Raw genomic sequence first — 14,019 nt, forward strand, 5'->3', positions numbered from 1 at the left:
TGATGGCAGTGTCCTACCTCCACTGTCAGAGGCCGTATGCTTTCTGAATACCAGTTGCTGGAAAGTGCAGGAGGAGAGAGTGCTGCTGCGCTCAGGCCCTGCTTGTGGGCTTCCCACTGAGACATCTGGTTGGCCACTGTGTGAACACAGTGCTGGACTAGATGAGCCTTTGCTCTGATCCGGCAGGGCTTTTCTTATGTTCTTACATCCAGGGTAGTACAGTGAACAGTGATAGATTTGGACTAAGGAGACCAGAATTTAAATTCTCACTCAGCCATGAAGATTACGTAGTACCAGACCCCATCTTTCACCTCACAGAGTGGTGAAGCTAAAATGGGGGGAAATCCATATGTTGCCCTGGATACTTAAAAAAAAAAAGGGGGGGGATGAAAATGTAGCATTTTAAAAAAACCCAGCAACAGCAGCATCGCTTCGTTCTTTTATTCAGGCAAACATTTTCTGCATGGCGCGGGCCAATTTTGCATCCCGTGCCATTATGCGCTCTTTCACCCTTTCCAGCTCCCTCCGGGCTGCTCGGTTCCCTGGCTCCACCTGCAAAACACCCTTCAGATCTTTGGCCGCCCCCTCCAGGTCGTTCATGGCATCGAAAGCTAAGCCCCGTCGAAAGAGCGCCTTGGTGTTGGCTGGCTGCAGGGCGAGCGCCTTGGTGCAGTTGCTGGCGGCGTTGGCTGGCTGGCGCAACCTCAGTTGGCAGGCAGCCAGGTTGGCATGGAGCTCAGCTTTAATTTGGTCATAGTCTGGGGGAGGGGCTGCCACCACCAGCAGCCGCATGGCTCTGGCGTAGCGCTTTGCAGCCGCACCAGTATCTCCAGCCCGGTATAGTTCGCTGCCATGCTCTTTGTTGCCAATAACCAAGTTCCACTTCTCGCTGGCGCTCATCTCCCAGGAGTCCTTGGCGGCCGTGAAACTGGCCAATTGGACGGTCATGCTGCCTCCACCCGTCAATCTTACCTCAGCCAGCTCCCCGGCCAACATTGTCTCCAGGCAACGGTCAATGATCCCATCCCACTCTGCGTCACCCCCACCCAGCTCCACCTCAGCCCATTTGTGGGACGGGTAAGTCAGTGGTCCTCCTGGCTCAGCCTTGATGAAGACCTGACAGAAGGAACCTTCTTTAGGCTTATCTAAACCTGTGCCGCTCTCCAGAACCAGTTTGGTAAATGTGCCGTCCGGGCAGGCCCAAGGGACGTTCCTGTTGGCTGATCCTAGTTGGCTGGGTGGGGGCAGGTTCTCTTTCAGCTCCTCTCCTTCCCCCTTGGACCTGCTCTCCTTTTCTCCGCTCCTGACAGACAAACTGTGGCCCTTCCCTTCGCCAGTGACTGACCCCTGGCTGGGCTTCTTGCTCTCTTGCCATTCTTCTGGAGCCAGTGTCTTCTCAGGGGCCGGTTCTGTACTTGCCATTGCTTTCTCAATCAATCAGATGTTCCCAGTTTAGTGATAAGATGCTCCTGTATACCAACAAGTGCAGGGGGATGAGTTGGGAGGTTAAGGAGCTGTCTGCGATGAGGTAATCGGCCTAGTAACTGCAAAGAAGAAGAAGAAATATGGAATGGTGTTGAAGGAATGGATGACTGTGCCATGTTTGCCTTGCCTTCCCACACTCAACCCAGACCCTTCTAAGGCGCCTATGTAGTGTATGACAGTGGATTGAGTGGTTACCTTTTCTCCTCCTCTGAATCCCAGCTCAGCTGAGGATTCCCTGTGTGGCTTTGGGAAAGTAAACAGTGTTTCAGCTTCAGTTCCTCATCTGTAAAATAAGAACAGCAGCAGCTTAAATCACAGTGTTGGTGTGAGGACCAACATGCTCGGATTGTAAAAAGGGGGCTTTGGTTGTTGTTTTTTTAAATGTTTGTACATTACAAAGGATGATGGAGGGGGAAAGTTAGCTGGAGATTTGATATTTGTTCAAATTAAATTTCATACTGCCTTTTGGAATCCTCTGACTCTGTGGCCCACAGGACTTCAGTGCTTCCTTGCTTGACAGCTCCCTTTTGCTAACAGCGCCAAGAAGGCCCTGCAATGCTTGTCAATGTTCTATTGCTGCCAAATTCTCCCAAGCAATTAGAATGTACATGATCACTTCATGACATCACAGCAAGTTGGCCAATGGTTTAACAGGGTTTGTATTGACAGTCAAGTTGCAGCTTATTCTCCCTCATTAGGTATAAACACACACCCAGCTGCCCTCCAAGATCTGACTCCAACCATCCACCAAACACAACAGACACCATATGTCTTACAGACTGAAAACAGAATAGAAAAGATGGGGCTTCCAACCCCCCCCATCATCTATGTACCATCATCTCCCCATGTACACATACATACTGTAATTACCTTTCCAACAAAGCAGCAGTTAAGCAATGAAATCCTTAATTTTTAGTATATGAAAGTCCCGAATATTTCCCCCTCATCCTAAGTCTCACACTCCTTTATTTCCATTTATTTGTTTTTTTGTCCTCCATCACTACTGTCCATCCTTTCTTCCTCTTACCCCTCTTGCTCAGGTTCTCAGTGCTGGATGGATGAGCTGTAGTTGGGGCAGAGCATACGTTTCAGCTCCTGGTTCAGGCACACTCCTTTATCTAGCCCCCTTTGGTGACATTCCCCCTCTTTAGACGTCATTTCCTCAGCAACCACCTGTCTTAGCAACCATTGTAAGTGGAAATGTTCCCCCAGGAGATGTCAGGAGAAAAAGCAGACAGGGGGAGAAATGGTTAAAACCCAGAGAAGCCCTCCTTGACCACCCCACCCTCACTCATTACGAGACAGATTTCCCTTCTATTTATAGCAAGTCCCTTCTTCTTGACATCTCACAAGATATCTACAACTTTTAATCAGCTGCTAGAGCAGCCAAGGTTTCAACACTTGACTTTCTGAGAGAAGACAGAAAGCTGCTTTGAAATGATTGGTGCAAAAACGCCAACCGTTAGTTTGCTATGCAAAGCTGCAATCCTCTGCACACTTACTTAGGAGTAAGCATCACTGAACACAATGGGGCTTACTTCTGAGGAAGCTTGCACAGGATTGCATGTGAGAATAACAATATAAACTAATTTAGAAGAGTTAGTTAAAAAGAGATAAGACTCAGGGTATCTTTGAGTGCTACTTTTGGGGATGTTGTGGGGCTAGTACAGTTACATAGGCTCCCATGATGAGAGAGAATGGCATAAGATACCCTCCTCCTTAGGAAGGCTGGATCTCATCCACTGGAGAGTCCCACACACAAGCTGAATTCCCAGAGAGCTTCAACTGCCAAACCAGAGAATTGGGTGAACTCAAGGGAAGGTTTGCTCTCCAAGACATGGCAGCATCGATCAGGGACTTCCTGAGACAGTCTCTCTACAACAGGTTTGGGGAACCTTTGGCCCTCCAGATATTGCTGAACTACAACTCACAGAATCATCAAATAGTATAGTTGGAAGGGGCCTATAAGGCCATCGAGTCCAACCCCCTGCTCAGTGTAGCCCATTATTCCGTGTCCTGCACTCTGGGACGATCGAGAAGAGATCCCGGCCCTCCTCTATGTGGCAACCTTTCATGTACTTGAAGAGTGCTATCATATCCCCCCTCAGCCTTCTCTTCTCCAGGCTAAATATGCCCAGTTCTTTCAGTCTCTCCTCATAGGGCTTTGTTTCCAGTCCCCTGATCATCCTGGTTGCCCTCCTCTGAACCTGTTCCAGTTTGTCTGCATCCTTCTTGAAATGCGGAGACCAGAACTGGACACAGTACTCAAGATGAGGCCTAACCAGTGCTGAATAGAGGGGAACTAATATTTCACGCGATTTGGAAACTATACGTCTGTTAATGCAGCCTAAAATAGCATTTGCCTTTTTTGCAGCCACATCGCACTGTTGGCTCATATTCAGCTTGTGATCAACAACAATTCCAAGATCCTTCTCACATGTCATACTGCTGAGCCAAGTATCCCCCATCTTATAACTGTGCATTTGGTTTCTTTTTCCTAAGTGTAGAACTTTGCATTTATCCCTGTTGAATTTCATTCTGTTGTTTTCAGCCCAATACTCCAGCCTATCAAGGTCCCTTTGAATTTTGTTTGTCTTCCATGGCATTAGCTGTGCCCCCCAATTTTGTATCATCTGCAAATTTGATAAGCATGCTCTGTACCTCCTCATCCAAGTCATTAATAAAAATGTTGAAGAGCACTGGGCCCAGAACCAAGCCCTGTGGTATCCCACTCGTTACTTCCGCCCAGTTTGAGAAGGAACCATTGATAAGCACTCTTTGAGTATGATTCTGGAGCCAACTGTGGATCCACGTGATAGTTGTTCCATCCAGCTCACATTTAGCTAGCTTCCTAATCAGAATATCATGGGGCACTTTGTCAAAAGCTTTGCTGAAGTCGAGATATATTATGTCCACAGCATTCCCACAGTATATAAGGGAGGTAACTCCCATCAGTCCCAGCAAGCGTGGCCAATGGCCAGGGATGATGGGTGGTATAGTTCAGCAATATCTGGAGGGCCAAAAGTTCCCAACACCCAACTCTACAAAAACTACCCACTCTTTGGCTGGGATGAATTCTCAGCTTCTACATACAAGGGAATGGTGCCTTCCAGATGTTTTGGATTACAACTTCCATTAGCCCCGGCTAGCATAACGGGGAAGACAACAGAGACAAGGCAACACGTGATGAATGCAAGTGAATGCAGTTATATGTACAGTAGGGCCCCGCTTATATGTCAGGTTAGGGACCAGGCTCCCGCCGTAAAGCGGAAATTGCCGTAAAGCGGAACCCATTGACTATAATGGGCCGTGTCGCACAAAAATGACACGAAAATGCCAAAAAACCGCAAAATCGGCTTTAAAACAGGGAATTTCCCCTAATTGAAAGCCACCGCATCAGCGGCCGTAAAGCAGGGCCCTACTGTACTTAAATAGGCTAAACCCATCCTTGCTTACTCAAGAGAAAGTTGCACCAAGTTCAGTTGGATTTGCATCCTAATTAAGTGTTTGCAGGAAGAGCAATAATGTACTGACAGATTAAGCCCTCATCCTAAAACCAACTACTAACTGAGATAATGAGTCAATGCAGTAAAGAGAAAAATACATATCTAAAAGTTAGGCTTGAAGAAATTACTCCTGACAGTTACAATTTATAAGCACATTTATTTCATCATCATCATCATGAAATTACTACCCACCCTTCAACCTGAGGTCCCAGGGAAGGTTACAACAATTTAAAAACAATCCTTAAAAACAATATGAAATAACTTACAATAAAAAAAATAGAGTTTTAATATGAATTTGTATACTAGTCTTTGGCCAATTGTTTGTCAGGACAGTTAACAATATAACAGGACAAGTTCAAGATCAGAATAAAACAGGTATAAACACAAACACCCACCCATATTAAGATCAGCAATTAAAGGCAGCAGATCAGACTAAACAATAAAAAACAGAGTTTCAAAGGTTAAAAGGTCTAGAAGAATAAAAAGGTCTTTATCTGGTGCCAGAAAGGTGCCAGAGTGGTCATCAGGCAAGCCTATGAGTTGGGAGTTTTATAAATGGGGCACAAGCACTATAAATAATAATAATAATAATAATAATAATAATAATAATAATAATAATAATAATAATAAAAAGACCCTTTCCCTGGTTGCCACTCACTTCAGGCAGGGGCACCTGGCTGATCTCAGCATGTTGATGCCTTTTTATGATGCTTTTTATTCTCGAAAGGGCTTAACTATGCTCTCTCTCTCTCTCTCTCTCTCTCTCTCTGTGTATGTATATATAGATAGACAGATATATAGATAGATTGCTCTCTCAATAACAGATGCAAAGGAGAGGCTGAGACACAGCAGTTTGCTCAATACTACACAGTAAAATCTGTAGCAGATACAGGACTTGAGTGCACAACTCCCAGATCCAGTTCTGAACCATCTGGTACAGAGATAGTCTGCAAAAGCCAGAAGCCTTGAATCTGCCATGGCAACCTATACAATTGGCTACTGTTCAGCATGCAAGTTTTTCTAAATAACGCATAAGCACTTGGGCAGAAAATATTGATGAGAGAACATGAAAAGGCAAAAAAACAGAAAAATGGTGCTCAGCAACATGACATCATTTTATATACTTGTCTAGGCTCAATGGTGATGAGAAATTCCACAAGCCATTATAAAAAACTTGAGAGAAAAAGGGGCATGGAACAGAAAGAGGTGGTGCCTGGAAGCTCCTAAAGTGGCATATAAAAGACACCCAATCTGTTTGTAAATTTGTAATGGCAGATGTGCTGCATTATCTATCTATCTATCTATCTATCTATCTACATCATCATCATCATCACCACATTTCTTTCCCATCCTTCACCATAAGGTCCCAGGGCAGGTTACAGCAATTAAAAAAATAAAATATTAAAAACAGATTAAAAGAAATGACAGTCAAAAGAATAGGATGCATGGATTCATGTTTTTTCTGGGATGGGGCAGAAGTATTATTTTGCAGAACTGTCTTGTCACACCTTAAAGAATGTTATTGTAGCACGTCTTTAAAGTCTTTGTTGGTTTGACTACAACGCTTATAGAAGATAGAGATAATAAAACTACATTTCCCACAATACTTTTCTCTACCCTTCAAGTCCGCCTCCTTCTTTCCTATATCCTGTTTATGCAAGGGGATAGCTGAGTTTCCAAGCTGACGGCACTCTCTCTCCTAAAACATGGTGTGACTCATAATTGGTGGTACGTAAAGGGTGTGCAGAGTGTGTGAATGAAGGCAAGGGGAGCCAGGGCTCCTGGGTTCTCTTAGAATCAGGGAGGGGGCAGGGAGTCTAGTGTATGAAAGCAGAAAGCAAAGAAGCCAAGACTCCTAGACTGGAAGGGCAGCGGAGAGGTTTAGCTACACTGGTGCTGCTAGCTCCTCCAGTTAAATGCATCCCTAAATCTTTTCTTTCTCTCCAATTCAGCTTGCCGCTATGTGGCCAGGAAAATAGCAGCATCGCTGCGTAACGAGGATCTGGGGGAGCCTGTGTTGGCATACAAGAATCAGGTGTGCCAAGTGGGTAAGTGACTCCACCTCTTCGCCCACTCTTGCCTCTCTCCCGGCCAGCCTCAATCTGCTGGAAGAATCTCCTTCCAGGAAATGCAACCTGTGCTCAAGCCCCTTCCTCCAAATCCTTCCTAAAAACTCACCTTCTCCATGAAACCTTTGACAAGAATCCCTTAATCTTCATCTCACCTTAAACCCTCCCCTCCCCCCACAACTGCAGCCAAACCCCCAACCCATGTGGTTTCATCTGCTGCTCTCTACTCTTCCTCCCTCTGTTGCTTTTCTCATCATCACAGTTTTACACTGTAATCTCCCTGGGGCAGAGTGCCATCTTTTGATGGGGAGTGGGGGCTTATGAAATTATGTAAAGGATCGTGTAAGCTGGTGCGCCACAGAAACCATTTATAAATAGTGAATGTAAGTACTCCCTGTGTCTCTAGACCAGGGGTGGGGAACATTTTCAGCCCAAGGGCTGCATTCCTTTATAGGCAACAAGCTTCTGGGTCCACATGCCAGTGGGCAGGGCCAGAGGTAAAAGTGGGTGGAACAACAAATATACATCTTAACTTCAGTATGCTAACTTCTACACCTGTATCTTCCAGGCAGGCAGGCAAGCAAGAGGCCTATAGCACAGAATGCATAGATTCTGGAGAATATAAGCCATGCGTCTGAGCCATGGGGGTTTCTAGGAACACAGGAAGCTGCTTTATACTGAATCAGACCATTGGCTCAGCATTGTCTACTCTGACTGGCAGTAGCTCTCCAGGATTTCAAGCAAGGAGTCTCTTTCAGGCCTATCTGGAGATGCCAGTGACTGAATCTGGGACCATCTGCATGCAAAGCAGATGCTCTACCACTAAGCTATGGGTCCGCCCCAAATTTGTATCTCATAGGAACACAGGAAACTGCCTTATACTGAATCAGATCACTGTTGCTCAGTATTGCCTACACTGACTGGCAGTGGCTATCCAGGATTTCAGACTGGGGTCTCTCCCAGTCTTACCTGGAGGAGCTGGGGATTGAACCAGACCTTTCTGCAAGCTACACAGGCAGGGATATAGGCAGATGCTGAGAGACAGGGAGTGGTGGTGCAGTATTGGGAGGATAGGGCTGTGATCTGCCATGTGGCCTGCCCTGCATCCCGGATCTAGCCTCCTGTGCCCAGGTACAGAGGAGGCGGTTGGCCCGTCAGCATTGCTGAAGTATCTTCTCCATCTCAGCACAATGTCTTGGGCCAGCCCTGTTCATTCTCTGGCATCTCCAAAGGATCAGGCAGAGCAGGGGTGGGGAACCTGTAGCCCTCCAGATGTTGCTGGACTATATCTCCCATTATTTCTGGCTATTGGCAGTGCTGGTTGGGGTGGACGGAAGTTGGGAGTCCTACCACATGTGGAGAGCTGCAGGCTCCCCAAGTCTGAAGGTGATGGAGAAGACTTCTGCGTGAGACCCTTTGCCAACCTGATGCCCTCAAATGTTTTGGACTACAACTCTCATCAGCCTCAACCAGCATCGGCTGATAGAAATCCATAACATCTGGAGGAGACCAGATTATCAAAGGCTACTGCAGAACAAATAAGAGCCAAGAGAAGGTAGTAATATCAACATTCCAGAGAGCCTGGACAGCACCCACATCCCTTACCATTGTCTTTTCTTATAGGCAAACAAAAACCCACAACAATGCCACAATCTGCCTGTTGCCCTGTCAGCCAGGGGTACCCCCCTGCTGCCACTTCGGAAGTTGGGATCCAGAAGCCACATTCTTGATGGAACAGAAAAAGGAACAGCAAGGAGGGGGGGAAATGACGGTTCGTTTGACAACTCCTGTGCATGCAGGAATTGAACGGACCTGAACATCCTTTAGCCTCCCTCCACCTCACCTTTTCACTATGAAAACTTCTTAAATAAAAGAAGCACTTTGTGTGCTCTAATACACCAGTGCGTTGTTAGAAGTGTAATTTTCGGGTTGATTGGTAAATCTCTATTGCAGGAGAGGATGTGAAATAGCTTGGCATCCACAACCATTTTTCTTTCTGGGAATTTTTGTTACTTTGTTTTTACAGTTTCAGACTCATTGGTTGGGACACAGACACTATTTTTGCCCTTTCATGAACCTTCCAAAGGAACCATGAATCTAATAACAAACAACAAAGTAGATCCATTCATAGAATTTCTTACTCATCCTTCACCATAAGGTCCGGGTTGGTGGGTGGGTGGGGGAGGGTTACAATGCCAAGGATACAAAGGTACACCAACCAGACCCAGATGCAAAATGGTGCCTGGGGGCAGAGTCAGTTATCTATGACACTCCATGACCTGTGCACCAAGAAGACCTATACAAGTACAAATCTATATCCAAATTAGTATATCCTACACTAGGGTGAAGAAAGCTTTTTGTTGTTATGGTAAGTAGCTCTTGCCAATCTACTGCAAATCCTCCAGTGATCTGCTTTCTGCTCATCCATGTTCTACAGTAAGAGTGGAGAACCTTTGGCCCTTCAGATGTTGCTGAACTACAACTCCCATCCTCCCTGGCCAATGGCCATGTTTGCTGGAGCTGATGGGAGTCATAGTTCAGCAACTTCTGGAGGGCCAAAAGTTCCCCACACATATGCTAGAGCAGCCTTTTTGTACTTCCGGATATTTTGGACTACAGTTCCTATCATTCCTGATAATTAGCCATTCTGGTTAAGGCTGATGGGAGTTGGAGTTCAAAACATCTGGAGGGGGTTGTGAAAGGCTGTTCCAGAAAAGGGAGGTATATCAGCTTGCTGCAGCCTCAATGAGCATCATAATCAAGACAACCCTGCATTGTTCTCATGACTGTAAACTTAAAAACCTTGACTGACTTGCATGGAGACAAGGTAAGAGGTCCACAGTCATGGATATTACTGGAGGCTCCTATTGTGGTCTCTTAAAGTAAAAGATTGTGGTATTTATGTTCCCAGAGCACAGCGGTGGAGAAAAGTGCCCTCATCAATGGCTCCCTTCAACCTTCTTGCTCCTCATGAAGCTATCTTCTTTAGACATCCAAGAATGTCTCAAAATTGGTAAATGTTGACATTGGCCTGTTAATGCTGACAGTCCCAATCAAATATTTTGAGAATCCAAAAACTCAGAAAAACAACAGTGACTGTTGACACATTACCCAAATGTGATGATATGCATGTCTGAAAAGTGGGGAAATAGGTATTTAATACATTTATATCCTGCCTTTCCTCAAAGAAGTTGTAAAGTCCCCCCCCCCATTTTATCCTCCTAGCAATCCTGTGAAGTACGTTAGACCAAGAGAGTGACTTGTTCAAGCTCACCCAGTGAACTTCATGGCCATGTCAGAGTTTGAACTCTAGTCTCCCCACTCCTGGTCCAGCATAGCTTGCTGCAAAGATGACTGTACAGCCTTTATTTAAACTGCCCTATGACTGGCAGGCAAGGCCTTGTTGGTGGTGCCGCCACCAGGGGCTGTCCGGTTGGTTCTGACCCATAGGGCCTTTTCAGTGGTGGCTCCCTGTCTGTAGAATGTCCTTCCCAGAAAGATGCATCTGTCTCCTTTGCTATTGACTTTCAGGAGGAATTTGAAAATATTCCTGTTTATGCAGGCATTTGATGGCTGAAGGGGGCTGTTTCTGGTGGCCTGGAGATCACTGGATGAAATAATGTTTTTAACTAACTGTGTTTTAGAATGTTTTTAACTGTTTTTAGAATACTTTTCTTTTTGTTGTTTTGTTGATATGTTTGCTGCCTGGATTCCTTTGTGACAAAGAGCACAATATAAATTTAATAAGTAATAATAAAAAATACCTCTGTTGAACTTGCGGGGGGGGTTTGTCACTTCGGATATGCTGGGAGGGCTAGATGGTGGACTGGTGGGCCTCTCCTGATCCATAGGTGGTGGGCCAGTGGGCCTTTCCTCATCTATACGCCGCCTATACGGTGGTGGGGCGCTGGGTAAGGTTTCTTCCTCAGTCTCAGGCAGGACGGGTTTGGAGATGGGGCCTCGCTGCGACATGACTCGCAGTACCATTGGAGTGGGCGGATCCCGGTCCAGTTCTCTCCACATTAGGGCATACTGGACATAACAGGGAGCTGTTATGTTGCCTACTTAATACCCAATGTTAATATATGGCCTAAGGGACAACAAATCTTTAGGCCTTTATATACTAACACCAGATACAAGAGGGGTACATTACATGCTGGAGGCCAGGAATGGGGAAGCAGAATCTGGACCCCCCAAGATTTGGTCAATTATTATGAACCCCTCACATGGAGTGGTATTGGAGTCAGGGGACTTCGTTCCCTTACTAACGGATTAATTAGATTACAAGTGGTGGTAGAAATTGTCACCAATGCTACAGGGGATGCAATACGCACATTAGCACATGAGACTGAACAAATACGTAAAAGGTTGGTCATACATCAGCAAGGTCTTGATCTGTTGTTGGCCAATTCCGGTGGGCTATGTGCAGCTTTGAACACCAGCAGTGATTGTTGTGTGGAAATTGGGGACCAATCACAGGTAATCAACCAGTTAGTCGATCATGCAGAAATAACAGCGTATGTGGGGAACCAGCACTGGGAAGGTCTAAACTGGGATTGGCTTACCAGTTGGCTCCCAAACTGGGCTTGGTTAAAACATTTGTTTGTCATTGGTTGTATTATACTGCTGGTCCTAATGTGCCTACCATGTATTATATCTTGTGTATCAGGTATGCTTATTAGGCTCATGAAAAGAAGAGGTAAGCTGATAATGTACCAGCAACTCGCTCTGCAAGAGATGCAGGGTCAGTATGCAGAAATGTCACCAGTTCAAGAGGGACAGGAAGACCAGACCCTCTACGCCACTATTGAATAGTAAAAAGATACTTTCTTGAAATAAGAAAGTATCTAAGGGGGAATTGTGACAATCAGGCCTCTTAATGCGTGCAAAAAGTATGAAACCTATGCTTCTCTGCTTTCTCAGCATTTGAATTATTCTTTCTCATATAGCTTGCAGAACTAAAGGTCAAGGATAGAGGAACTTGGGATAAGAACAGGGAAGTGAGCCATGGGAAACAGATGTAAAGGGCACGAGGTGAAGATAGGAAAGCCCCGGATGAGACATTTATTCTGATTAGCAATGCACTTTGATGCTGTGATGCCTTGATGATTATGTATGTGACGCATAACAGCCTATAAATGTTATGGTTGTCTGTTTTATGGGAGAGAGCCTCCTGTATGGTGATCTCTCCCTTTGCAAAGGAATAAAGGCAAGTTCTTGCTATCTAAAGGTCTCGTCTCTAATTCCTGATCGGCATATCCAGGAATTGGGGGCCACAACAGGCAGCCCAACACTTAAGGGTCTTGCCCTTTTGTAACACCTCCACCAGTGTCCAAAGCAGTTCATTCCACTGTCAGATTGCTCTTACTGTTACAAAGCTTCTCCTAATACTTAGCCAAAATCTTCCCTGGAATTTCTACCCATTGATTCTAGTTCTATCTTTTCCTACCACCTCTCTGTTCAGGTAAAAACTTCACCAGTTAAATTTGATCTGCTGCTGGGAGAAGGGCCAGAAATCAGTTGTAACTTTAGCAACTGCCCAGCTCTGCAGGAGCATAAAGAAGCAAATACAAATATTCAGGGCCAGTACCTGGCATGACTGGGGTGCCTGGGAGCTCCTCTGCAATCCGCACCAGGTCAGGTTGCAGGACCTGACACTGCCATGGATCATGGAATGGGAGCACCAAGGGGCCCTACTGGGGCCCCTCGGGCCCTCAGCCATGGCCCAACCTGGCCACCCTCTGGTGCCAGCCCTGCAAATATTTCTTCTGAAGTAATAGTGACTTGCTTCCTGGCCTAGATAAGTGGATATGAGAGAGTGAATAGAGGCAAAAGAAATCTGGAGTTATTTCCTTTCCCTCTATGATATTACAGCTCCATCTGTAGCACATTATGTGAGATCAATCATAGAAGTGCAAGCAATGAAGTTGCTCATGACAACATTTCCTTGACTAATTGATAACATTCAGTTTCATGATGCTGCACCGAGACCAATTGATAGCATGTTGCCATCATTTGCCCGTTTATCAGGGCCAAACAAAGGACCAACTAACATGCTTGTGCCATATAACATTTTAAATTGGTTTTCATGTTTCTCTTTTACTAACCCTGCCATTTATGCTTTCATTTAAAATGTTTGCATTGTTTTCCAAAACAAAATAAAGATTAAACGTTCCTTGCATCTTTGAACATTGCCCACAGGCGCAGAAATGTAGCAGGGAAGTGTTTCTATTTTTTGGCTAGGTAGCTCTATGCAAGGAAAAGAATCACCTGCCAAGTATCTGTGTGCGAGGTTGGTTGTTTAAAAAAGAGCATAGAAATAAGGCAAGTGAAAAAACAAGTAAACTGATTGCAACCCTTAGGTACAATCTGTTTTATAAATATTTACCTTATTATCCTTAAAATACCCATGTGAGAAAAGTGACGTTATTTTCATGTTACTGAGGTCAAAATATGTTGTTAATTCAACTAGCACCATGGGTGAACTCGTCGGGACCATGTCAAATTCTATTTGTTAGGGCCCCAAGACACCTAATAATTATTTAAAAAAGGACACTCACTCGTCGTCAGAAAAACTCTGGAATTAAAACGCGCAACCAAACTACAACTCCCAGTAGTACTTGCGCAATATGTCATCCAATACGCGCATGCCTCGTTCTCCTATAAGGAGGATTTACATTCTGCACATGCGCAACGCTCCACAGCCTGGAAACGTCTATTTTACCAGTGCGCGTGCGCCAAGCTAATACTTACCCACCTCCGCCTGATAGAAGGAGTAGAGCGCGGAGCACTGAAATTTAGCGCGTCAGGGGTGAGCTATTTACGCCGCTCCTTCACCGCACAGGTGTACTATGAAACACGCATCACTCCGAGAGAAGTTCGGAAAGAAAAAAAAATCGTATTCCATAATGCGCTTGCGCACAGTATATAGTAAACTCTACACATGCGCATTAGTGCTT

The 14,019-nt window shown here is 45.3% G+C and overlaps 1 protein-coding gene and 1 long non-coding RNA gene across 5 annotated transcripts; one reads left to right on the forward strand and one right to left on the reverse strand.

The window, feature by feature from the left end:
• Positions 1-426: 426 nt before the first annotated feature.
• On the reverse strand, positions 427-13,975 carry FKBPL (FKBP prolyl isomerase like). Of its 4 annotated transcripts, none has more exons than XM_061619486.1 (3): positions 13,818-13,975; positions 1,681-1,768; positions 427-1,544 (listed from the first exon to the last, which is right to left on the reverse strand). In XM_061619486.1, exon 3 carries the CDS (start codon positions 1,420-1,422, stop codon positions 445-447), a length of 978 nt encoding a protein of 325 aa, XP_061475470.1. In that variant the 5' UTR covers positions 1,423-1,544; positions 1,681-1,768; positions 13,818-13,975; the 3' UTR covers positions 427-444. The 4 variants fall into 4 exon arrangements, with proteins under 4 accessions (XP_061475470.1, XP_061475469.1, XP_061475472.1 ...); XM_061619485.1 differs by having other exon boundaries at positions 13,814-13,974; XM_061619488.1 differs by lacking the exon at positions 13,818-13,975 and adding an exon at positions 13,621-13,642.
• LOC133381051 (uncharacterized) lies at positions 6,612-8,961 on the forward strand. The gene is made up of 3 exons (XR_009761611.1): positions 6,612-6,719; positions 6,944-7,039; positions 8,684-8,961. It is a non-coding gene; the product is annotated as an uncharacterized LOC133381051 (long non-coding RNA).
• Positions 13,976-14,019: the final 44 nt, after the last annotated feature.

This window comes from Rhineura floridana, chromosome 3 (assembly GCF_030035675.1).
Source record: "Rhineura floridana isolate rRhiFlo1 chromosome 3, rRhiFlo1.hap2, whole genome shotgun sequence".
In the NCBI taxonomy this organism is placed as follows: domain Eukaryota; kingdom Metazoa; phylum Chordata; class Lepidosauria; order Squamata; family Rhineuridae; genus Rhineura; species Rhineura floridana.

Bases quoted from the DNA above. Each gene is read 5' to 3' on its own strand.
- FKBPL (XM_061619486.1), bottom strand. From the start codon at position 1,422: ATGGCAAGTACAGAACCGGCCCCTGAGAAGACACTGGCTCCAGAAGAA.